This window comes from Bufo gargarizans, chromosome 5, assembly GCF_014858855.1.
Source record: "Bufo gargarizans isolate SCDJY-AF-19 chromosome 5, ASM1485885v1, whole genome shotgun sequence".
NCBI classification, from domain to species: domain Eukaryota; kingdom Metazoa; phylum Chordata; class Amphibia; order Anura; family Bufonidae; genus Bufo; species Bufo gargarizans.
Window position 1 is genome coordinate 273,206,395 of NC_058084.1, and position 27,482 is coordinate 273,233,876.

The window sequence follows — 27,482 nt, forward strand, 5'->3', positions numbered from 1 at the left end:
AAGGTATTGAATGCAGATTAATGAGGGAAAACTTTTTTTTTCTGCTTTAGCACAAGCTCACAATATTACAAAATGTGAAAAAGTGAAAAGATCTGAAGACTTTCCAAATACATTTTATCTCTCTTAACCCCCCTCCATATACATGCAGTTTGACTGAGGATGCATGTGTTCTGACTGGGGAGAAGGAAGAAAGCCACTGCAAGACTTCTCTGGCAGCTTCTTATCTCGCTGACAACAAAAGGATCTGTCAATTGAAATCCAACTGCCAGACCATTCTCTCCCCCACAATCTGCCATTGAGGGAGATTCTGGAGACTCCCATACTCATTAAATGGTTGGCCAGTGCAGTTAAAATTAGCGATTTTGTCTGATACACATCTAGAGGGCCATACACATTAGACATACTGTATATAGGACAAACCTGCTGATTTCAGTGGGTCAGGCAACCATCTAATGTGTAGAAGGGCCTTTCAAATCTCCCCTGGCCACAGATGTCAGGAAAGAAAAGGTCCGAGTATGATGGTTAGACTCAGGAGTAGATAAGCTGCCTGTCAGAGGTGTCTAGCAGCAGATCTTACCATTGTGCTATTCACAAGACATGCATGCTTGGCCAAGCTGAACATTCATGTGTATGGTGGGATCGGGAGAGACAGCTGAACAAGCTTATTGGGCAGATAGTAATCTAATGTGGATGTTTATTTTTTACTTATTGTTCGGGTAGAGCAACAGAAAAAAATGAAATTGTAGGTCTGTGGTAACTCTAAATCATACATCTCATATATGTACGGTATGTTGTTCTTACTTGTGGTGTGTCCACCATTGGCAACTGCTCTATATGCTGGAGAAACTCATCAACTGTTTTACCCTTAGGTATTCCATAGCCTTTATAGAAACAGAATTTGTCAGAAAACATGTGCTCTCCAAACCAAACTGTAGCAAACGTGTTAAGCAATGTCTTATCAAGATCATCGGTGACACGACCACCGTACTGCACTTCTCCCAGCATATAGCGCAGGCAGTTCCAGTTCACTGGACGTTTGGTGCCTATGTCATCCAAATGGTTCTGGACAAATTGCACACTGGCGGCAAAATCTGCTTGGTTAAATTCATACGGGATGTTCCATCCTAGAGGACCAAACTTTCTTCTTTCCTACAGGATAATAAAACAAGAAATATAAAACATTACCAAAAAGTCATATATTTTATAACCAAAGAAGCATGCCTTTGCTATGAGAACACACATTTCTAATCATGTAAATACATCACAAAGATGCTGTAAGTTTTATATGATAAAATATGAATCCTTACACAATGTAAATGGACTGCCGTAATGCACAGGCACTATACTCCTGTCTTTGTCCATTAGTGGACAAACTCAGGAGTAATTAAAGGGGTATTCCAATAGATTTATACAATGAAAACATGCAATTTTGCAATATACTTTCTGCATTCTGCATGGATTTCATTATCTCTGCTTGCATTCATTCAAACCGAGCCTTCAACATTTGTTATGATCTGATAGCTGTACTGTATGCAAAGACATCGGTAACCACTGTATGACCAGAACGGATTTCTATCCACTGGAAATGCACAACAATGTTCCCAATGAATCAAAAAAAGCAGGGATATTAACTGCTATGCTGAACAGATGTGGAAAGTATATTAGAAACCTGAATACTTTTAATTATACGAACAATAAAATTGATTTGCGGAAAGTGGAATATCCCTTTAATCTAAACTTCTACAATCTGAATACTAATAGGGTACAGGGAACAATAAATAAATGACACGCACAAGACTGGAAAGGAAAAATAATGTCTTAATCATGCTATACTGTTGTTACCTGCACTGTTGTATGGAGAAAAGCAACTGCATAGAGCAGTGGTTTCCACTGTGGCACATTGGTTACATCCAGTAGTTCCTGAGAAACCCCAGAATATGTCCTCTTCAATCCTGCCTTTACACCTTTTGCCCAAAAAAAAGAATTTTTTTATGAAGCATGTTGCCTCTTTTCCAATAATACTTTGTGAACATGAGTAATATCAGAAATAATTTGAGATTTCAGTTGAGTAAACCTAAAAGTCTGACATGCATCTATTGGGCAATATGAGGCACCCAAATTCCAAAAATTGTGATGATGTGTCCGAGTATATCTGCTTTAGTGGCATTACATTGCTTAAATGTTGCAATACAAAAAAAAATATATCATTTACAATGATCTCCTACTTGTAACTTCAGCCCTTGTCCTCTGCTCTGTTCTGGCCATGAAAGTCACGATCAGGTGTCTCTATGCTGTGTTTTACTTATCCAACAATTAAAACAACATTAACATTAAAGGGGTTCTCTGGTCATTCAAATATACTCCCAAAAACCTTTCATTAGTTATATTGTCTTCTTTTGTCTGGAGAGCACTCAAGTACACACAAAACATGTCCTAATCACATAGCAGGACAAGTTACTTCGGAACACTGAGCTAAAGAGTTGCCTCATCTTCCTCTCTACTCAGCTTGTCAGGGATTATAATCCTAAATATAGTTTAATATGATCTTCAACTGAATCTCTGGGGAATGGAGTTCATGAGGAGACATGAAGTACAGAGAATAGGGTGGGAATGTGGCTAATGAGCAGCAGCTCTTGTATGCAGTTGGCTACATTAGCACAGCCTGTCCTGTCCATCCTCTCTGTAATTCATGTCTCCTCATGAACTCCATTCCCAGAGATTCAGCTAAAGATCAGCTTTATTCAGGATCATAATTCCTGACAAGCAGAGCAGAAAGGAGGGTGAGGCAGCTCTTTAGCTCAGTGCTCTGAAGTAACATACATAATACAGTCAATTGCAATAAACATGAACAAGACAAGTTACAAACTGGTACAGTCTATTTATCTCTAACTATCTCTCCATGGAGATTAATTTACATCAGTCTTACCAGTGCTACATCACAGGGAACGGAAGTATTTTTTTTAATCAAATACCTACCACTATTTTCTGTCCTGGAAACGTACAAATAAATTGACAACTAGGTGTTACCAATCCCCTTGTCAATAGGATGTGTCCATATTGACAGTGTCACGGTATGAAAAGGGGGAATGTTAACATGGAGTTGTTAACCGAAGAGAAATTGCACAATGTAGAGTTCAGCAAGAAAGCTTGCTCCTGGATTATATCTCAATGGCAAATGTAAGTATTTGTCACAATAGACATGCTAGGAGAGCTCTGAGATCCTCTTTAATAACTCAGATTTAAGCAGTAGGAAAACCTGTATATTATCATTTGATCTACTGTTTTACAATGTCCATTTTGTATTTAACATCAATCTCCTGTAATCCAGTAGTAGGAACATGCATGGAAGATAAAGTAATTATTCTAAAGCCTCTAACCTAACACTTCTCAGTTCTACTATATTGACTAGATAGCATGATCATGGCTTTAGAGACAAATATAGAAAGTGAATTATTGCTGTTTTCATGTAGGATCTTAAAGTGTACCCAAACCTTCAATTACACGTCATTAACATCTATTCTAAATGTGAGGGAAATGATGTTTGTAATGCACTTAAAAAAAAACTTTTCCTAGTGAAATGGGCACCTGAAGTTTAGGTGCCTATTGTACTTTGCAATCCATACTCCCACACACCGCTGTGGACTGAAGTACGGATTCCCCTGCAGCTGCACTGAGCACTGTACAAGCCGGAGCATCACTGTTCTGCCTGTAGCAGCGCAGCTCTTCTCAAGACTGTCATAGATGTTTATGGCCGGCTTTTTGGTCAAATCAATAGCATTTGAGGTTTTAGCAGAATGGGCACAGGCAAAGCAACAATACAAAATGGGAACTCCTGCCTGCTCTTGCTCCACTCTGCTAATACACTGTATACAGCCGTAATACTCAAGCCTATACAGCGCTCAGTGCAGCCACAGGGGGAATCTGTACTCCAGTACACAGTGGTGTAGGGGAGTATGGATTGCAAAGTGCGATAGGCACCTGAACTTCAGGTGCCTATTTCACTAGAAAAATGAAAAAAACGTATTAAAGTATATTACAAAAATAATTTACTTCAGATTCAGAATAGATTTTAATGAAGTGTATTTGAAGGTTTAGGTACACTTTGAGAAGGCATTCTTTAATAGATGAGATTTCTACTGGGATCATTGAAAAGCAGAAAAGTTGAGACTTAAGTCAAAATACTACAAAAACTACAAATTAGCCAAATGCTAATGGGTAAGAAATAACATTACAGTAGTAATTATAGTTATTATTACTAACAACAATATCTGGTACGCTGCAAGTAAGGGTGCATTTACATCAACAGAGTTTTCTGGCCAACCATTGGTCCCCTGGCCGTTTACACACACAGATGTTTTGTTATACAATATTATTGGTCTGACTGGACAGAAATTGGTCAGATAATCTGTTGGTGTAAATGCATCTTAAGGCCTAGTTCACATTTCAATGATTTGGTGTTTGGTCGTTGATTTCCATCAGTGATTGTAAGCCAGAACCATAGGTGAAGCCTTCATAGAGATATGGTATAATGGAAAGATTTGGAACTGTTCTGTTTTTTTGACCCTCACCTAGTTTTAGCTCACAATCACTGATGGAAATTCCTGCCCAAACAATGACTATGTGACTATGTGTAGCCTTAGGCTACATTCAGACCTCCACAAAGGTAAATTCACACATGGAGGATTTCCTGCGTATTTTACCAGTAAATTGGCACAGGTAAAATCTTCCACTGAATATAGTACAAGGCAAGTAGAAGAGACTTTTAAAGATAAGCAAGCATGCTAGAGATTTTCAAATCTGCAATTCTGTAGTGGAAACGTCATGGACTTTCACCACAGACTTCTATCACTTTAAATGTATCAGGTGTAAAACCCATGATGAATCCACAGCAGAAAATTTCCACCAAATATGGACTTGCCTTATATGTCCTTGTGCATCTTTATTACAGGCCAATAATGAGGAAATGAGGATCAGATCTCACATTGTGTAATCAACTTGAGGAATTGTACAATGGTCTGATTGCAAGCCACTGTTTAACAATATAATTTCAGACAAAGAGGAGAAATGTACCTTGAGGTGGTTCATTAGTAAATTTTATTGATGACTGTAGCAAATTTATAGGAAATTTGGGGTGAACTTCTGTGGTGATCCATGTTCTGAAACCTTCATGTACAGTTTCTGTGACAGTAATTGTATCCAGTAATTCATCCATGAAGTCCAGTCCTAAATGACAGTTCTGAAGGAGTAACCATCCACCATCTTGCATGGACTGACTTAGAAGACGTCTTGCATGAACCTCTTGCCCCTGGCCCATAGAAATGGCACGACACGGAGCATTCTGTGAACAAAAAAAAGCATTATTGATATAAAAAAAAAATATATATTTTAGTCACTCGAGCATTTTTGGGATATAGCAGCTTCATTGCTCCTCGCTAGAGAACTGAAAGATGTGCATAGATCACATTCACATAAGTGCAGTGAAGTATGTTTGGTAGGTACTACCAAATGTGTTATCAAAAATATCTCTTCATTTTTGTCTGGTATACAAAGTAGGCTTTAGATGTACATGGATCTTGTGTTAGTATTATACAGTACCTTGGACTTGGCCAGGCGATCAATGTTTTCTGTGGGATCTGAGCCCATGGACAGGAAGCAGATCAGAGGGGTTCGGCAATCACTTTCAGACCACATGGCTTCCATATCAAGAATAAAACCTTCAGCATATCTTACACCTAGAGATTCCGCTATGTAATGTCTAGCCTACACAAAAAAAAAAAAAAAGGTCACTTGTAGACTGGCCATACATTAGGGTTCTCAGACAGCCACTTTCACAATCTGTGGTGTAATCTCAGTTTGCATTGATGGGATGCAGATCAGCAATTTGGCATAAACAACTTATCAGCTACAGTCAAAGACTGAAAAAACAAACACAGCAAATCAACTGATCAACAGATATCTGCCATTAGTTGGCATCTATAATGCTCATTGATGTCATTAAAAAACAGCAATGTTCATCAGAATCAGCCTTTTTGACTATTCAAAAAGCTATTCAAAATATCTTGTGTATTGCCACCCAGATGTGGACATTATTTAAAGAAGCAGCAAATGTCTAAGTATTAGTTACTATGACAATACATTTATGGTTCAAAAATATAAAAGAAAACGTTGTATTGGGACTTTGCATATTGTTCTACTACATGTTGTACATGTTCACTGCTTATCAGGCTCTTGGCCCTGAATAAAACATATTAAATATAATATGTATTTAAAACTGGGTCAGATCAAATGCAACTATACCTGTGCGATAGTACGATCAGGACACCAGCTTCGAATAAGAAGCAACTTTCTAAAAGTATCTAATAGGCCATCATATCCATCTGGTAATGTTGCCTCTTCTGGGGCTTCCTCATCAAACCAGATCTTCCATGCTTTCTCATTCCTAGACACCTGTCCAAGGAGGTTATTAAAAGGTGGCAAATTAGATAACTGCACTAGATTGAGCCAGGTCATATCAAGTATCCATTTTTTCGGTTTTGGCTCCACAGAATTCAGATCTAATGTTGCACCACCTGGAAAGAGAAAGAAGAATAGTTTCTAATTTTGGAGTTTTGTACATATTACTATCTGGGAAACATTGCCTTACCATCACACTAAATGTATCCTACTTGACTAATTTCTTTGAGCCTATTCATCAACCCCTTTCCAAGTTAGGTTACATTCACATGGCCGTATCCATTTTGCAGTACACAATCAACAGATTCACAGAATGCGAATACCGGCTGTGTGCATCCCAATGATATCCATGTGGTGTCCGCATTTTTAGCAGTCCCACAGAAACTAATGGGTCGACGTACTATCCGCAAAAAATGCACATCAGACAAAGACTGAAAATACAGCCGTGTGAATCAGGCCTTATATTTACTATTAGTGTTGATTCAGCACAGTTTATGTTCAGTATGAAGTTAAATATTTGGGCATTAGGTTTACATACTATCATGCTCACATTATATCTACTGCACAATTATAATAAAAATGTATCCTGCATATGGAGTGGTATCTCCCACAGGTTGTCCTGTCTGCCTACAGTGAACAGACAGGCAGTCTTACATGCCATAGACATAAAAAAAATGCAGACTAATGTTGAGCGAGCGCCAAAGTGCTTGTGTGCTCAAGTGGAACACTACAGAGCACCCGAGCACAATGGAAGTCAATGGGAGAACCCCAGGCACCCCCTGCTCTGAAGAGGGGAGGGTGTCGGGTCTCTAGTTAGTCTTATGAGTCCTGCTCTGACTCCATATATAGTTATGCCCATATATGGAGTCAGCGCTTGGGGACACCCCAGTGTAGTTAAATCTAATTTAGCCTGTATTTCAGAAAAGTTTCTGCGAGGATTCGGACTCACGACCTTCTGTATTAGAGGCAAGGCACTTAACCACTCAGCTATAAGAGCTGCATAGCCAGTTACTAAAAAAATATAAAAAAATGAGACTTCTACTGCACCAAAATGTTATTTAGTAGTAATTTTATGCATCTATTATTATGCTCTGGGAATAACTGTTACCCAATAAAATATAAAACACGGCAGGAAGTACTGTCAAAACATCTGCATATTGTACCTTTAATGAAAGTCTGGAATTCATTGTGAGAGATTTTCTTAGCTTGCAGGTCTATCTTTAATGCCATGAGCAAAGAGAACAGAAACTTGTGGTCTTCATACAGGCCTTGAGCAGTGTATTTAAACACTTCAAAGGTAAGGTACTCAATGATGTTTGCAATTCTCTTGGCAGTCAGTTGAGATTTCACCGACCTTTCCATCGACAAGTCGAAGATACCCAGAAACTGGCGGAGTGATGTCTGATACATTACATTCACTAGGCTCATTTCCACAATAAGGAAGTAGAGGATGCTGCCACGCGTTGCTACAGGGCGATACTCCTCTCGAGCTGTATTAATCTTCAACTCTGTTTCTGCTGCAATCGTCAGCTTCTCACTGACCTTGAAAAACCAAGACCCGCAGCACATTTATAATTCATTTATATGAAGCAAAGGAAGTCTTGTCTGCAGACATTTCGAAATCTCGGGCTACTTTGTATCTTATCAGTAAAAATAAGTTGAACATGCAGTTTGGATTGTAATCTTGTGTAGTACAAACAAAACTAAACTCATTTATTTCTTCTGAATGTAAAAGTCTTTGAGGGCTCCCAACACATGGACGCATAGGTAGTCCTTTATGAGCAGCTGCTGGTACATGCCATGATGTATGGAACTAAATGCTATGTATGACAGAAATCTGTATTGGAGGGACAGTAGAGCCCCATATACAGGTGAAACTCGAAAAATGTGAATATCATGCAAAATTCATTTATTTCGGTAATGCAACTTAAAAGGTGAAACTAACATATGAGATAGACTCATTACATGCAAAGCGAGATATTTCAAGCCTTTATTTATTATAATTTGGATGATTATGTCTTAAAGCTTATGAAACCCCAAAGTCACAATCTTGGGTACCCTTTGCTCAGGGGGTATGGATTAATTAGCTGACTAGAGTGTGACACTTTAAGCCTAGAATATTGAACTTTTTCACAATATTTTAAGTTGCATTAATGCAACTCCTTTTAAGTTGCATTACTGAAATAAATGAACTTTTGCATGATATTCTAATTATTTTTTTTTTGTTTCATCTATAATCACAGATTTGACTTAAATCTAATAAGCCTATGATTCCTGTATACTCTAATAGGATGCAAAATGTGTTGTGAACTTGGCCATACAGATCAGAACTGTTGGCTATAGGCTTACATGCTAAGTTTACTATTGACATTTCCACACATTGAGAACTACCATAAATCTATGCCAACACAAATGTTCCATATTTCTTTATTATTTTAATCCTGCAACATATACTGTAAAATGCTAGAGATATTTAAATTCTGAGCGATTTTTACTGCTAAATGTTACCCACAAAACTACTTGACGGCTTCCAGAAGGCAAATTATTCTTACAAACGAAGATTATATTAGCCAAATAAGTCTTTAAACAGCAGGCAGAATTATATTTTCCTCTGACATAAATGTTTCATTTTCTTGGAGCAACTTTAATTGTAACGCATTTATTATGACTACTTTTTAATCGCATCTGGGACTGATACAATAACTTTTTTATCCATTGTACTATGTCTTGGCAAATGTTTCAGCAACATTAATAATGAAATGCATAGAGCCAGATTGTGGTATGATGTGTTGATATCTACATCTCTAGTCTATTAGCACCACAACGTCATTATTTATCTGTATTACATGACATCCTCATATATTTTATGCTGTTAGTTTGTGCAGTCACATTATAACAACAAAAATATAAAAACTAGGTAAAATATATAACTGATATGCCATACCTCCTCTGCTGTGGTTTTTGTAATCCTAAGAACCTCGATTAGAGACTCATCTTCTACAAGAGAACCTTGTGTGCTGGTAAGGCGGAATAACAGATTGTCCTCGAGCTCCTGCATTTTCCTCTTGTTTGAAGTCACTTCTTCCATTAGCTTGACCCTCTCAGCTTCTAGCTCCTAATAACATAAGTGCAAGGAAATGTGGTCTTATCATCCCAACACAGAATACAGCAATTTCATGGAGAAACGTTAATTTTCAGTTATAATTTTCACTTTTTATAGCAGAGTAGGAATTCCCTTCCCTGTAGGCAAGCAGTTACTAATATATGCTTTGTTGCACATTTTAAGGTGATTTATTTAATGCCTAGTTGTGAATGCAGAAACCCAGACGAGATTACTGTTTTACGTGTTTTGGTCAAAATAGTTACGTGCCCAGTAAAAGAGCACTTGCACTTCCTTCAAGTGACAATTCTCTATTCTAGCTTTTGTCCCCTGTTCTGCAGCTATCACATCACTGTTGTGATGGTGTCTACTAGGACAGGGGTGATAAATCCTGATGCTGCAAATAGACCTTTTCTCCTCTTTATATACCCATGGCTAAAATATGTAACAAATTTATGGTGTGCGCTAAATCTATTATTTACCCATGTAAAACTGATCCCTTGCAAAATGTGCTTTAAGAGTTTCACATGTGAAACAATGAACAGACTTTAGAAACAGTTTACGCACCTGCTGTACCAGTAATGTAATTTATTTGGGGGAAGTTGGTCTATTCTGTACAACCAATTCCAATCTCTTTGAGTGAGCAGGTAACGCTGCCTAGACTAGCCAAATTAAATAAATAGAGCAGTGCTGTAATCAAATCCACTAGCAAGAGTGGGTTGAAAGCTTCAAATGACCAGACTCTAAGGTCGTTGATTGAACAACAATAGAAAGGAATTGAAAACGGCTCCACTGAGGAGCGGAAACATTGCGCTGTAAACTATGGGTGAAAAAAATCTACACTTGGCTGGAAGTTACTGGAGTACTATGTCATTCCTTTCTGAAGTGGCTGAGTTGCTTAGTCTATATTGCCTTAACCAGACTGCCTCATAAAATACTTAACTGGGTTACACCTGTCTAATTTTGACCAACAATGTAGGTGAAAACAGCGATGTTGTCCAAGGTAGCCAGTAAAAATCTGGCTTCCATAAAGTTTTGCTATGGATAATGCTATACTTTGTGACTGGTGGAATTGTATGCAACTACTGTATATAAAACAGATGTGAAAACGACTGTCATTGAGGTACTACTTAAATTCAGGGCTACCTTATAAATGATTTCCCTTACTTATGCCATCACCATTAAAGAAAACTAGCGAACAAGACACTAAATATTATGTGAATAAAATGGGAGTCTTGATCTCCTGTATAAACCAAAGCTTTGATTTTCGCTTCAAGTATATAATGGTATAGTAAATGTTTTAGCGTAAAGAATAGCTGCTTAAAGTAGCATAAATGGAGTACACAACGGTGCATTTATTAAACTGCCCAAAGCAGCAGCAGCATTCACAGCACTGATTGTTGAGGCAAAGGGAATATGGATTGCATTGCCAGAAGCATCGAACATTACAATAAAGAAATAAGTGGCCAGATGGAGCACCATGGTACACTTTGATCCTTTCCAATTGTGCCGTTACAGAGAAAGATCTTTATTGCTCTGCAGAGGCATCATGGAATGAGTGATGGGAATAAATTCTCAAAGAAATTGTGTAAAGCTTTGCTAAAATGTAAGACGTTATGAAGTGTTTGTGAAAACAGATTTTCTCAGATCTTTAATTACGCTGAACTCTGATACATCCAAAGGAAACACTCCCTGCTCAGATATCTAGGTGTACATATGAATGTCCATTTTTTATCATTCTTAAATGGCACTGAATTGGCACATTAAATGGCACACAAAATCATGCCAAGGTTTATGCTGTTACCCAAAAGATCATTTGATAATGTGAAAACAAAAATTAAATGTGTGTAAATGTATGTAGACATCAAATCTACTGCATATATACTTCTGGGTGACTGCTGCTACACAAGCCTCAACTCTAGGGGGATTTCCACTACATACTGGAAAGTAGCTATGAAAATTCACATTTATTCATCCACAGGAGCCTTAATAAGGTAAAAAAAAAAACACTGATTTTGGGTTATAAACTTGGTAAAAACACAGAAACAGTGGCAAATCTGGGGGAGCTGCTCAACCCCTAACACTGTAGCGTGTTTTAGCGGGTTATAAACTTGGTACACTAAACTTGGGAAAGCCTCTTGCACACGAACGTTTTTTTTTTCCGTTTCCGTTCCCTTTTTTGCGTTCTGTATACAGAACCATTCATTTCAATAGATCCGCAAAAAAAAAAAAAAAAAGGTACTCTATATGCCTTCCATTTCCGTATTTCCGTTCAAAGATAGAACATGTCCTATTATTGTCTGCATAACGGACAAGGATAGTACTGTTCTATCAGGGGCCAGCTGTTCCGTTCCGCAAAAAAACGGAATGCACACGGACGTTATCAGTACTTTTTGCGGAGCCGTTTTTTGCGGACTACAAAATACTGAAAAAGCCATACGGTCGTGTGCGAGAGGCCTAAACCATAATTTTGCAGCAAAACAGAAAAGGCTTTTCAGAATACTGTCGCCATAAAGATAATTGACCATTATATTTTTATTAAAGAGGTATCCCAACCAACATCGGTCCACGCAACACCCATTGACATTGTAAGAGCAGCTGCTCGATTAACACAAATGTTCTCCAGATAGGTGGTGTCGCAATCTATCAGACATTAAAAGGGCTTGCCCATCTTGGACATTGATGGCATATCACTGGGATAGGTCATCGATATCAGATAGGTCCTATCTCCAGAACAGGGACCCTGAAGTGAAGGAGGGTATATCGCACATGCAAAGCCAAGCCAGTGTTAGGGTATTTTCAGAACTCTCACAACGGTGAAATGAAGGTGACCGTGCTTGCAGAGTGTGCTCTACTTCACTTCTGGTGGCCCCATTCTGGAGATATGAGGGAGTTACTAGAGGTAGGACCTGCACCTATCTGACACTGATGTTGGAGATGGGATTACCCCCCCCCCCCCCCTACCTCAGGTTGATTAATAGGTTTCTACCTATTTGTAGAGAGAGAGCTATTAATCCAGCTGAGCTGGGTGGAGAAAAGCCGGTGTGACCCCGCCCCGGTGACTCTTGTTTGCAACCAGGCAGCCTGTTGCTCTTTCATGCTGCCAGTGTTTTGGGCAGCATGATGCTCCTAGCAGGTTCCCATTAATGATGTGGCTACACCATAGTCATATGGCTACACCATAGATGTCAATATTATCATTAACATTAATCAAATGTTAATGATAATATAACTATATCATTAACATTTGATTAAAATTTATGTCTCTTCACTTGAACTCAGCGTTCTACCATAAAAAATTGTCCCAGAGCATTATTCATCTTCCATCAATCATGGTCATTTATAAGCCTGCACATGGGTATGGAAACCCAAGCTAAGGATCTCTGGAAGAAGTACTTACAGCAATTTTTCCCAAAGGCAGTTTACAACTCATAAGTGAGTTCAGAAACTTAGGTCAAAATATTTTTGTAGATTATGAACTAAAGAATTTTGTGGTGTTGTGATGAGTTTGTGGGGACTAGCATTTTAGAACAAATCTGTTAATTTTACTGAGCTTTAAGTAGCTGTAGACAATTATAGCAGAGCAGAAATGGTACAAACATAGATTGCATCTTATGACAGTGTTATGTTAAAGGAAATGGACACCTTTGTAAAAAAAAATTGTTTACACTAATTCATTTATTTTGTGAAAAAAATAATTTCTCTAATTGTCTTTATTTTTCTTTTTTTTCTTTCTATAGCCTTCCTTTGCAAAGCAGGCTGCCCTCAGTGAATTTACAGAAAATGCATCATCTGACGGATTTTCTGTAACTCCTCCTCGCTCCACACAGGAGTATGCACTTTCATTCACTCTCCCTCCCCCCCTTTAAGATGGCAAAGCGGTGCAGAGTGTCAGCTGTAACATACAGCTGACACTCTGCTTGAAATGGCAGACATAACTCCTTCCATGCCGTGGTCCTTAGGGACCGCTGTATGGAAGGGACTAACTATTGGGCTACTGCTCTGCTCTGGTGTAATATACAACCATATATGACCACTCACTGTGCGGACTGCACACAATATTGTATTCAGAAGAGAGTGAAGGTAGTGAGAGCTGTCAGTAATGAGATCTATATCCTGCTTATAACATCATGTTTCTGACTGTTGATCACTGCACTAAAGTTATCAGCAGAAATATCTATTGTGTCTACAAATAATGTACTTTCTACAGAATGTAAAGTGAGAAATAGATCTGCTGATTACAGGCTGTAGAATACAAGTAGTCTGTATGTAAGTAGCTGACAGCTGTGCTATGTAACAGGATATGGAGGCGGGGCTGAGGAGCAGCGCTTGTGCTGGTGTATGTGAAAGAAACAGGAACACCCATACAGGCTCAGGAGACATCCAAACAGTGAGTGAATCTCACAGAAGAGCATTTCTGAGTGCATGTGAAGCCAAGCTGATACAGTAAACAAACAAGTACAATTGTATATATGTGCTGCATTACAGTAAGACATGGGGTTATTGATTTTTAATGCACAAAGGTGTCCATAGCCTTTAAAAGTCATTGATCTCTCAGTACCAACAGTGGTAGTAAACTATTCACATAAGTTTGTAGTGTATTTATTTATTTTTTTGGTAGTGAATGTATTTCAGTTATTTGTTATTACAAAAAAGCCTCTAACCATACAGCTAATATAATTTTTATATATTTTTTTAAAACAGATTTCAATTTTATGGTAGATAGCTGATGTTTGTACAGCTATTACTTTTTCCATGATTTTGCATTCTGCAGTGGTAATCTGTTTTCAATTCATTTACTGTATAAAATGCTCATATGCATGCTGTGAGAGGAAACAAGTCTTTTATGCGTTCTTTACCATTTATATAACAGAATTAAATCAGTTATTAAAGGATTCTCTGCACAGATACATAAGAAGTTACTCTAAAGGGGTTATCTGAGATTCATTTTTCTTCAAGCAGCAGGGACAGTTCTGATAATAAAAATTATGTTTACCATGCTGAATCCCCTCCATTCCAGCATTACTGCTCCATCCTCAATGTTGGGCTTTGTTGTTACTGCTGTGGTGATGTCCCTGAATACCAAAAATGACTGCGGCTGCCAATAACTGGTCATAGCTGTCTCGTGCTATATACCACTGAGGCCAGTACAGTATACAGGCATGTCATAGCTGCAGCCAAAACATTATGTCATGGCTGCCGTGGTGGGGAGGATAGGAACAGCAGCGCTGAGATGGAGTGGGTTTGGAACCATAAAGATAATTTTTTTATTATTACCATTATGACAGTGCCCCTGCTGTTTTTAGTTTTTAAAAAAGAAATCTCAGATTCTTTTTTAACAATGTTAGTGCCATCATATAGTGGGCCACTTCTCCTGAAGAAGAAAACGCGAAACGTGCGTCGAGGGGCACGCCAGCTTGCGACCGCACATCTTGTTTCACATACACCGGAGGCATCATCGGGTAAGAGAAGCTCAGATTGTTATACCACATTCCCTTGATATAGCTTAGACTAGTGTCGTTACTGACTTTGATGAATCTATTGCGTTCCATTCCACGTTTTGGGAATGTATGGTCATGAGCTAGTAAGTTTAGCAGCATGCTATTCGCGGATGCCTGTCAGATCTGCATTATGATAGTTAGGACTTATTGAGAGGAGATATATCTACGTCACGCTCTTTTATGATAGTCCACTTCATATACTGTATGTTATTTCATCAGATATGTATGAGCTGCTGCGGCTGGCACTTTATGTTGTTTCCACGTGTCTGTTTCTGTGTATGTATGTTTTTATGTATATTTAATAAACTTTAATATATTGGGTATTTGAGTACTTGATCTCTTTGTTGATAATTTAGGAAGTACACCCTTGCATGCACTGGTGGTGTCGATCTAGTTGAATATTATGCCATCATATAGTTGTATCCTAGCAAAGGAGTACAGAAAGAAATGCGTTTTATGTTCTGTAACACCCTTACCTCAACAGCAGGACAGTCCAAAAACGTATAACATCCATTGAAAAGTGGGTGTCACTTACCAAAAGATATTAGACATGCACATGCAAGGAACTTGAGGAAAGTGATAACTTCAACCAAGACATAAAAACATACTTAAACTAATAGTTTACACACCTGCTTTTCAGTCAAGATCACACGTCCAAGAAGCTGGTCTTCTAAACCTTTCATGGTAACAGTGAAATCAATGACTGCCGTTTTTGCACTGATTTCAGGTGTATAGGCTGGGTTGGCCAGTTTAGTTGTAATGTAAAGAGTAAATCCTTTCATAACATCAACTTCCTTATCACCAACTTTTACCTAAAAGAAACCAATACACATTAATTACACCAGATCTAGATTCTTGTTCAGCGTTAGCAGAGATTGTTCTGGTTTTTCGCATTCGGTAAAGTGGTATTTACAGCAGTGAAAAACTCATGAAGAATGCAATGCAACAAAGAGCTCTGTATTACAGGAACTCAGATGACTTGACACGTTCGGTGGTTCCAGCAGCAACAGGCAGAGTTCTGAGTACAACTGCTGAAATCTTACTTTGAATGTAGATCCAGACTTAATAAAGTTTTTCTCCAAAACATTGTCAAGTGCTGGGTCAAGTTCTTCTTCAACATCTTCTATCATGAGTGGTCTTCCTAGGGAAAGGCTATCCTCCAAGTGGGTCCTGAAATACTTGTGATTCAGCGATGTCACCTGTGATTAGAAACAATGGAAGAAATTAGACAGCCTGTTCTCGTATGCTTTGAAACTGTTTGAATTTTATCTCCTTATTGTCTTCATTAAAGAGGTTCTCCCACAAACTTGAATCTTTTTTTAGTCATGCATCTGAAGGACTTTCTTTTGCTTCTGTTGGCAGACTGTAGCTCATCAAGCACCTGCACCTCCCAGTATGCACTGTAACTAGCTGTTGTTAACCCTTTCCTCTCCTGCAAAGAAAATAGTCCCTCACATACAACCCCAGAGCTAAAAATGGTATGCAATGCCCCACAATTTCCTTCTCTGTTATCTAGAAAAAGAGATAGCTACCGTATATATTTTTGTGAATGTAGAAGTAGTGCTGAATGAATGAAAAGTGTTTGCCACTACACCTGCTTGTCTATAAGATCACTACCCTGGCACTGACAGGAGTGGAAGGGAGCAAGGAGGATACTGAACATGCCGGTCACTGAATGCACGAGAAGATGGACCAGAAGAATAAACAGCAGGGGGAGCTGGGAATGTAGTGTACATTAGAAACTAACAATATTCTGATTGCCTGATTGGAGTCGGGAAGGAATTTTTCTTCCCTAAAGTGAGGGAAATTGGCTTCTACCTCACAGGGTTTTATTTTGCCTTCCTCTGGATAAACTTGCAGGATAACAGGCTGAACAGGATGGACAAATGTCTTTTTTCAGCCTTACAAACTATGTTACTATATTATAATTGCTTATACATTGCAATAATACTTCATTTGAAATACCCCATTCATTATATAAGAATACTTTTCATGGGATACCCCCTTTTAACTTAATCTGTGTCTTCATATTTACTACACTAGGTTATGTGCGTAAATTATGTTTTATATTTTAACCTTACCATAATTACAGTAAAACCTCTTCCATCATACATTAGGCATACTTACCAAATTCTTTGAGAAGATCCCCCTTAAGGATCAATGTAACTTTGGGTGGTTATCTTAAAGAGGTTTTACTGTATATGTTACCATCTCTGCATCAAAATGTGCACACATTTTCTGAAAACATATTGCAGTACTCTTCCAGGCTGATAATTGACCTCTGATATTGGCAAGTTATTAAAGTCATCATACGACATTATACTATGATAATGTCATATATATGTTACAAGAAAGAAAACATTTCAGACATAATTTCCCAGAAGGGCTGTAGATATTCTATATTTTTACATACTATAACATAGCAGGTCAAATAAAAAATAAAAATAAATCATGTCTCTAATATTGATAAAAATAACATCAGTAAAAGCACAGCGCAAAAGAATACAATAGCACTTGCTGAGTCTAATCTGAAATTCAGAACTATACCTAACACTTTACAGCATGTGGCTGGGTTTTATGCTCTGTAACAAAGAATAAGATAAATAAAATTATAATTAGGATTTCATGTTTATAGCTTCCCAATAGATTTATTAAGAACATATGGGCCTTCAGAATTCAGTGTTAATTACCAAGCTGCAGGCACATCTTTGTTAAGTGAAACTGAGACACACAGGAAAGAGAAAAGAGTAGTTATTATCATCATAAAGCGCCTAACTATATGGAACAAACTAAAACATAATAGGATGCACATTAAAAGGGATGCCTTTACCGGTGAACTTCTTCATTTCTGAAACAATGGTGTGAATCTCCAATATACACAGGACTATAACCTTAGAGGTTGCCCTATGGCCTCCCTGCCACAGAAGCGATCAGCATTATTATAAATGATGCGTGACTAGACAAGGGCCCATTTAAAGTGTCCAAGTTATGCCTCTTCCTGCACATGTGGATTCACATGCAATTTGCTCATGATCATAGAGCACAGAATATGTGACCACATGAAAAAGAGTCATACAAAAAATGTGTGGTTTTAATTAAAATTAAAGTAGAAAATATTTGGCTAAGTTACCTGTAACTCATTGTTCTTCTCTTTATTTTTAATCCAGATTTTACCCTGACCTTGTGGGTCTATCAGAAGAGGGAAGCGAGATGCTTTAGTAACAATTATTCCATTCTGGATAGAGAGGTCATCACTAGGAAGTCCTTGGAGATTCCATTCACCAATTGTAGCATTATCCACAAGCATAGAGATTAGGTTCAGATCCTAAAGAAAATGGAAGTTTATACGTGAGGGAATAAATCTGGTTTCTTCAACTTCAGTACATTTTTTAACACTTCCTGACCAAAACTTAACCACCCTTCTGACCAGGCACATTTTCAGTTTTAATTATATGCCAATGTAACAAATTGCTGTTCTATTTCTCTCAGCCTTGTTTCCTCAAAACATATACAGCTTCCACCCTGAGTAATAAAATGAGTGACTTATTTTACAATTTTTTAAATATAAAAAGAAAAAAGGTTGCACAAACACTATAAAAAAATGTTTTAGACTACTGCGACTGGATGTCATAGCAAGTAGATGCCTGGGGTCTATGTTGATTGGTCTTTGAGTACAGCTCTATGACCTCAGCTGATTAGAGACAGCACAGTCTTAAACCCTTCCCCAACTAAGCTCTCTAACCTACCCTACTTTATAGATGCAGCTCTTCATCATTGGTGCTCATCCCACCACAGAAGTGCTCCTGAAAATATTAACGCTTCAGCTATATCTCCCCTTCACAGCTCTCTTAACTTGGAGATCACAAGGTCTTCGGTGGATTTCACAACTATATAGTAATGGGCAAATAAGTCCTTTACTAATCTTCAACAATAATTTGGGTTTCCCCGCACATATTTCTATAAATACTTGCAAGTCACACAACCCATGTGAAATTGTAGCCAACAGGCAACTGTTTGAGCTATGGGGTTCCTGTAGGGTATCCATGAAGGCCCCAAGCCTTAAAACCATATATTTGAGTTTGGCTGAAAAATTATTATTCCAAAAATCTGCCCCCTTTTTGGCTTGGGACAAGGAATTGAATATCCCAATTCCAGCGATCAGTTGGATAACAGCTTTGAGATTGATCTCAACAACCTTTGTCAGCATATCTCTCTACAAGGAAGCTATCAAAAGTTGCCTAAGGTGGTATTTAATCCCTGACAGAGTTAGCAAGATTTTCCCTGGAAAATCTAACTTATGCTGGCGTCAATGCGGAGCTAAAGGTACACTCTTGCATATACTATGGTTCTGCCCAAGGCTAACGAATCTATGGCTTCAGATTTTGCTGCTTAGTCCTAAAACCTTCACCATATTGGGCCCTCTTTTTCATGGATATGCAGGACATTCCAAGATCTTTTAGGACCTGATAGCTCACCTATTCATGGTTACCAAACTAAACATTACCAGATGTTGGAAAACATCAACTATCCCGACCTTGTCAGATATTATACACCGGGTGCAACAAAACTGTTTATATGAGAAAATGAAGGCTATCAAAGACCATGAACTTGATAATTTCACCTACCATTGGCAGGCTTTGTTTATTTTTCTGCCTATGAATACTCAGCAGATAACACAATGAATAAAAATCACTAAACCCATTGTATCCAGTAGACTTGATTAGTTTGTCTGTTTTTCAGTTTTAAGATAAGATGTTCCACTTCTTATATAGGGTCTCTAAATGCTAATCACTGGCAAGGATTTTGTGTATCATATTTATTGTTTGGAATCCCGCACTTTGTTATTTCACAAATTATATATTTGTAAAACCCAATAAAAATTATTGAAAAGATACAGCACAGTCGTGGAGCTCTAATGGAGCAGGGGGAGCATGAAGGAGGGAGATCCAGAGATAGGGGTGGCCGCCAAGACATTTATAGTCTAAGGGCAGTCATCAACAAACTAGGGTTTGCTATGATAGCAGGTCAGTCCAATGATTGTTGTGCTACATTAACATAATGATGTAGTACATTGTCTGTTTTCGCAAATAATTCACTGTATATAAGGCTAAAGAAGAAAACAATTTCCAAAAAGACTGCGACCTGGGCACATTCTGCACCAAAACAAGGTCCCAGTCATATAAAACTAGATGAACTTTCTATGTCTCTTTCTATAACTTTTGAGTCAATAGACTTGCATTATTTCAATTTGATTCTTGTAACATATGGATTATTTTGCACAATAACCATTCTCTTGTTGCATCATGCGAAAAATTGTTTTGTGTGTGCCTAAGAGAATCATTTTTAAAAAGATATCAAGGGAGGACAAATAAGAATTTCAATGCCCTCAGAAGCAGTTCGAAAGCTGAGAGATTAAGTAACAAATCTTGTCTGCATCCAGTCAAGGTGGAGGGTGGACATATGTTCAATCACATATTGCAGGAGTTGTCTATCACCTCTGTTAAAACAGGTGTAAAAGGTAATATTCTTGCTGTTGCTTTATTTTTTAAGGTTCCACTGAAGGTCTGACAGCTTTATGGCACTTTGAGAAGTAGTGGACTAAAATACTTCAACAAGAACTCAATCTTACAAGTCAGAACTTTTCCATTACAATGTCATTTTTTTGGTCCATAAACCTCAAATGTCATTTATTCGAGTCTTTGAACCATGACAGCTACTTTGTGCTTTTGCAACAATGAAATATAGAACTGACAGAGAAAAATTAATTAAAATGTCCTGCTCTTAGACAAAACCAAAAGTGACAACGAAGGCTTGACACTTTCAATCATTTCCCTCCAATCTGAAATGACAACACAGGAAACCGGGATGTTTATGCTGGTTGGAGAATTTGGAGTAGTCCATTATATACATACTAGACTTTGACTAGACTTTGTGATTTATTTATTCAAAGGTCTGCAGAAAAAAAGCACAAAGCAGAATGGACCCTTACGATGTAAGAGAATGAGCTGCAGCACACAAAGGTACTATAACTCTTATGATCAACTTCTAAAGCTACTAACAAAAAGTACAGTAGGAATATAGGGAGAAGGACATGGATTTTATAATAGTGGTCCAGAATACACCACCTATACTATGAAAAGTGATACTTTAGATAGAGTTATATAGAAGAAAGTAAAATTTGTGATTGGTCCTTTGGAAAGTAGTAAGCAAGTTTCTGCATCACGATAACCTGATCCAGGGTCAGTGAGATTAGCAGAGTCCTTTATAAATATTTTGCTGAAGAATATGAAAAGGCTAAATGTTATTAATGAGGATTATTATTGGCTCTGGAATGTGAACAATTTGGGTATACCCCCTTGCAGACAGCACTAAAGTGGCTAAGAAATGCAGAAGGTAAATCAAGTATATAAAGGACTTAAAAAACAACTCTTTTTTGCACCCTTGGTAATAGAGTTGTTCTCTTACCTTAAAGCATAGCTATATGTTCAGATATCTTTTCAGAATAGGCTGCCATGTGTGTTGACATTGGTGGCAGCAGTATATCTGCCCATTATATGACTTGTATCTGCATGTTTGGCAGTTGTTTCCTGTTTCCTGTGTGACTGTTATTGCCCACGACTCGCACAGCCACATCCACACTCAGCTTGACACAGCATGAATGTTTATTTCAGTGAGGAGATTGATATCAGCCACTGAGATCACAGCCACGGACAGATACAGATATCTTTGCCAGAAGCTTGTCTCCCCTGGGAGCAAAGCATCAGGCATGCAGAATCCTTCTTTCCCCATAAGATTCTGTGTAATGTGTATGGGCACCTTTGGCTATAACTGCTTTTCCATTTTATGTTTTCTAAGTGGCAGCAAATGGCAGCCTTCAATTACAGCTCTTGTAGAGGTTGTTACCTATGTGTCTATCTTATGCTGCTAATACATTAGAAAATCTCAGAGTAAGTAATCACTTAAATAACAATTTCTGAACAGAGTAAAAAAAAAAATTGATTAGAAATCCTTAAATGGGTTGTGGCAAGTTTTAAAGCTTTTCTCTATCCACAGGATAGGGTATAACTAGCTGATCGCTGGGCGTCTGACTGCTGGGACCTCCACCAATCGCTGGGGGTCCTGTTACCCCGTTCTGATAGAGCGGCAGGTTGTGCATGCCCACTAGCATTCCATTCATTCTTTAAATACGAGCCAGAGATAGTCAAGTACAGCACTTGGCTGTCTCAAGTGCTCTGATGCAGAATGAATGGAGTGGTAGTGCACATGCATGAGCCAGTGGTCGGATCCCCAGAAATCAGCTAGTTAGCCCCTATTGACAGGGCTTACAAACTTGGCACAGCCCCTTTAACTAAGGAAAAGAGAGCGAAATTAAACCAGTTTAGTCTACTTTCACACTAGCGTTTTTTGCAGATCTGTCAGGAATCTGCAAAAACTCTTTTTACAATAATACAACCGCATGCATCTGTCATAAATGGATCCGGTTGTATTATGTCTTCTATAGCCATGACGGATCCGTCTTGAACACCATTGAAAGTCAATGGGGGGACGTATCCGTTTTCTATTGTGCCAGATTGTGTCAGAGAAAACGGATCTGTCCCCATTGACTTACATTGTGTGCCAGGATGGATCCGTTTGGCTCCGCTTCATCAGACGGACAGCAAAACGCTGAAGTGTTTTGGTGTCCGCCTCCAGAGCGGAATGGTGACTGATCTGAGGCAAACTGATGCATTCAGAGCTGATCCTTTTCTATTCAGAACGCATTAGGGCAAAACTGATCCGATTTGGACCGCTTGTGAGAGCCCTGAATGGATCACACAAACGGAAACCAAAAAGCGAGTGTGAAAGTAGCCTTACATTTGTACATTTCTTTCAATCTTGACTTCACTTTGGTTAAGTTGTACTGACATCAGTATGCACACAGATCAGGATACAGTCTAAAACACTTTATAAATGGAACCTGAAATGCAATGTCCCACCAAGTAATAGAGAACAAGATTCAGTATGACTGACAGTAAAATCAATAAGTAATGTGCAGAAGTCAGATTTCAGGAGCTTCACAAGATAAGCTTTACACAGCCTGTTTGGAGCTAAATCCTCCTTAGAATGGAAAAAACTCCTTCATATATTATATACTATATTATATATGCTGCTGTATGAGCTGTACTCAGAAATATCCCATTCCAGAACCAAACAATAACCCTTATTAAGGTGTAGAAAGTAATCCATGTAGTGTTACAAGGGTGGCAGCTGAGTACTCACTATGCATCCTTTCACCCACACACTGGAGTGACCTTTGGGCAGTGCCATGTGCTTGTACCAAATATAAGAAGAGAAATAGCAATTCTCTTAGACTGAACTGCCTGCTGACTGTGCAGCCATCCAAACTGTGATTTGGAGCACTGAGTGCCCATTGCACTAACTCTATAAACACAGGGTTTATAGAGGCACGGATATGAAACTGGGGATATAAAATTCAGTTGTGGTCTCAAATATGATGGTACAGAGGCACAGGGTGGCATATCAACAAGCCAGGATGGTTAGCTACAGGACTAGGATAGCAATTAGAATATTTTCCCTATCTACCTAGTCATCTACAGTCAGGTCCATAAATATTGGGACATCTACACAATTCTAAAATTTTGGGCTCTATACACCACCAGAATGGATTTGAAATGAAACAAACAAGATGTGCTTTACCTGCAGACTGTCAGCTTTAATTTGAGGGTATTTACATCTAAATCAGGTGAACGGTGTAGGAATTACAACAGTTTGCATATGTGCCTCCCACTTGTTCAGGGACCAAAAGTAAATGGGACAGAATAAGAATCATAAATCAAACTTTCACTTTTTAATACTTGGTTGCAAATCCTTTGCAGTCAATTACAGCCTGAAGTCTGGAACGCATAGAGATCACCAGACGCTGGGTTTCATCCCTGGTGATGCTCTGCCAGGCCTCTACTGCAACTGTTCAGTTCCTGCTTGTTCTTGGGGCAGTTTTGTCTTCAGCAAGTGAAATGCAGGCTCAATCGGATTCAGGTCAGGTGATTAACTTGGCCATTGCATAACAATCCACTTCTTTCCCTTAAAAAACTCTTTGGTTGCTTTTGCAGTATGCTTTGGGTAATTGTCCATCTGCACTGTGAAGCGCCGTCCAATGAGTTCTGAAGCATTTGGCTGAATATGAGCAGATAATATTGCCTGAAACACTTCAGAATTCATCCTGCTGCTTTTGTCAGCAGTCACATCATCAATAAATACAAAAGAACCAGTTCCACACCTATCTCCTGGAGAGTGATCTTGATCTGTCCAACTGTTGTGAAGGGTGTTTTCTTCACCAGGGAAATAATTCTTTGGTCATCCACCACAGTTATTTTCCGTGGTCTTCCGGGTCTTTTGGTGAGCTCCCGATGCGTTCCTTCTTTTTAAGAATGCTCCAAACAGTTGTTTTGGCCACGCCTAATGTTTTTGCTATCTCTGATGGGTTTGTTTTGTTTTTTCAGCCTAATGATTGATTGCTTAACTGATAGTGACAGCTCTTTGGATCTCATCTTGAGAGTTGACAGCAACAGATTCCAAATGCAAATAGCACACTTGAAATTAACACTGGACCTTTTATCTGCTCATTGTAATTGGGATAATGAGGGAATAACACACACTTGGCCATGGAACAGCTGAGAAGCCAATGGTCCCATTACCTTTGGTCCCTTAACAAGTGGGAGGCACATATGCAAACTGTTGTAATTCCGACACCGTTCACCTGATTTGGATTGAAATACCCTTAAATTAAAGCTGACAGTCACATCTTGTTTGTTTCATTTCAAATCCATTGTGGTGGTGCATAGATCCAAAAATGTTAGAATTGTGTCGATGTCCCAATATTTATGGACCTGACTGTACAGTGCTGCCAGCAATTATTCATACCCCTGGCAAATTTTGACTTAAAGTTACTTTTATTCAACCAGCAAGTAATTTTTTGACGGTAATGACATAGGTGTCTCCCAAAAGATGATAAGACGATGTACAAGAGGCATTATTGTGGGGGAAAAAACATTTCTCAGCTTTTATTTACATTTGAGCAAAAAGTGTCCAGTCCAAAATTATTCATACCCTTCTCAATAATCAATAGAAAAGCCTTTATTGGTTATTATAGCAATCAAACACTTTCTATAATTGCAGACCAGCTTTTTGCATGTCTCCACAGGTATTTTTACCCTTTCATCTTTAGCAATGAGCTCCATATCTTTCAGGTTGGAGAGTCTTCTTGCCATCACCCTGATCTTTAGCTCCCTCCACAGATTCTCAATTGGATTCAAGTCTGGGCTCTGGCAGGGCCACTCCAAAACGTTAATGTTGTTGTCTGCTAACCATTTCTTCACCACTTTTGCTGTGTGTTTTGGGTCATTGTCATGCTGAAATGTACACTGGTGCCCAAGGCCAAGTTTCTTTTCTCTGCAGACTGCCTGATGTTGTCGTTGAGAATCCTCATGTATTGCTCTTTTTTCATGGTGCTGTTTACTGTGATTAGGTTCACTGGTCCATTGGCTGAACCCCCCCCCCCAAAGCATTAGGTTCCCTCACCATGTTTGACAGTGGGCATGGCGTTGTTTGGGTTGAAGGCTTCTCCTTTTTTATGCCAAATTTTTGTTTCATCTGACCATAACACAGAAGACCAGAAGTTTTCTTCTTTTTCCAGATGAGCTTTTGCAAAGGCCAAGTGAGCTTTTGTGTGCTTTATCTGGAGAAGTGGCATCCTTCTTGGTCTTCATCCGTGGAACCCAGCAGTGTGCAGTGTCCATTGGATTGTCTGCCTTGAGAAATTGACACCAGCAGAGCCCAGATTCACCAGGATGGCCTTGTTGGTGATCATTCTTTTTCACCGCTCTAACTATACTCCTGGCCAGCACAGGTGTCACTTTTTGCTTCTGACCACATCCTCTGAGATTTTCCACAGTACAGAACAGTACATCTTGTATTTTTTAATAATACCTTGCACTGTAGCCACTGGAACTTGAAAACATAAAAATTACCTTGTAGCTCTTTCCTGACTTGTGAGCAGCCACAATGCGCAGCCGCAGGTCCTAACTGAGCTCCTTTGTCTCAGAGAGCTGCTGTTTTTCACCTGTTGAGTTAATTAAAATAGCTGTTCCCAATTAATCAGGGTAATTAGGATTCTTTAGAACAGCTTGGACTATTTGGAATGGTATAGAACTTTCAATTTTCCCACAGACTGCGACAGTTTGTGAAGGGTATGAATAATTTTGGACTGGAAACTTTTTGCTCAAATGTAAATAAAAGCTGAGAAATCTTTTTTTTCCCCACAAAAATGCCTCTTGTACATCGTCTTATTATCTTTTGGGAGACACTTATGTCATTTCCCATCAAAAAATTTCTTGCTGGTTGAATAAAAGTAACTAAGTCAAAATTTGCCAGGGGTATGAACAATTACGGGCAGCACTGTATCTGAAAATGATATTACAGGCTATAGTGAGAAAGCAAGAACCACTGCAATGTTACATAAGCTCACTGGAGAACAAGCAATTGCAGCACATTGTAATGGATGGCAGGGAAAATGAAATGGAAATCCTTTTCAACAGTGTACATAGGTCGGGTCTTTCAATCTTTCATGGGCGCACTGAAGAACATCCTAAAGATTAACACTCTATTTTAATATAACCTTACATAAATCATTTGACAAGCTGGAACACTTTTGATTAGTGAAGAAAGATGCATATTTCATCAGACAATTGCAAAGCTTGGCTTGGCCAATAAGTATGCAGGACTGAGCTGCACGTCTTCAGAAATAAATTCTAATGATATTGTTTGCCATTTTACCTAAAATGACCTTGCCCTAGACATGAGCCATGTTGACGTTGTGTGACAGCTTCTGTTGTGCTCTATCATTTGTCAGTGTTAATCTAGCTACAAAAAGACTTCTAGAAGAGCGGGGTATGCACGTACAAGTTGCGAGCCACAGCACAGTTGTTTTTCCGACTCGCCCACAGAGCAGGATTCTCAACGAGTCTGTGAAAGGAACCTCATTACTATAATTGTCAATATGAGTGTGTGTTTGCATCAAATCCAGCAAGAATAATCTTAATGCTAGATTAACAGTACACTGCCTGGCGGTTTGATGGTTTCACAAATTGAAAAGAGGAGTTTAAAGAGATGCAGTAGTATTTCAGTAGGGACTGAGACAGGCTAGGTATATATGACAGTTGCCAGTTACTGTTAATATAATGCACCCACATAGGTATCAATAATTAATTACATGTACATCTGGTATAGCATAATTAAAGAAGATCTGTCCCATCTCCAGACATGTCTGTAACAATTCTGGAGCATCTATTTGTATGATTCTATGATGTGCCATTCTTTATTATTTCTACTAGAAGTTATGAATGAATTGCCAGCAGTCTGCAGTGAAGGTC

At 38.6% G+C, this 27,482-nt stretch overlaps 1 protein-coding gene across 2 annotated transcripts in view; it reads right to left on the bottom strand.

Annotated features, from left to right (window-relative positions):
• LOC122939661 (dynein axonemal heavy chain 5-like) overlaps positions 1-27,482 on the bottom strand; it is a 337,492-nt gene that overhangs the window by 32,952 nt on the left and 277,058 nt on the right. For both annotated transcript variants that reach the window (XM_044295816.1, XM_044295814.1), the window contains exons 63-72: positions 18,185-18,379; positions 16,098-16,253; positions 15,684-15,866; positions 9,398-9,568; positions 7,617-7,995; positions 6,298-6,569; positions 5,596-5,760; positions 5,071-5,338; positions 1,843-1,964; positions 802-1,149 (exon numbers count right to left, since the gene is read on the bottom strand). In XM_044295816.1, coding sequence (XP_044151751.1) covers positions 802-1,149; positions 1,843-1,964; positions 5,071-5,338; positions 5,596-5,760; positions 6,298-6,569; positions 7,617-7,995; positions 9,398-9,568; positions 15,684-15,866; positions 16,098-16,253; positions 18,185-18,379 — 2,259 coding nt within the window. The remainder of the gene's footprint in view (positions 1-801; positions 1,150-1,842; positions 1,965-5,070; positions 5,339-5,595; positions 5,761-6,297; positions 6,570-7,616; positions 7,996-9,397; positions 9,569-15,683; positions 15,867-16,097; positions 16,254-18,184; positions 18,380-27,482) is intronic.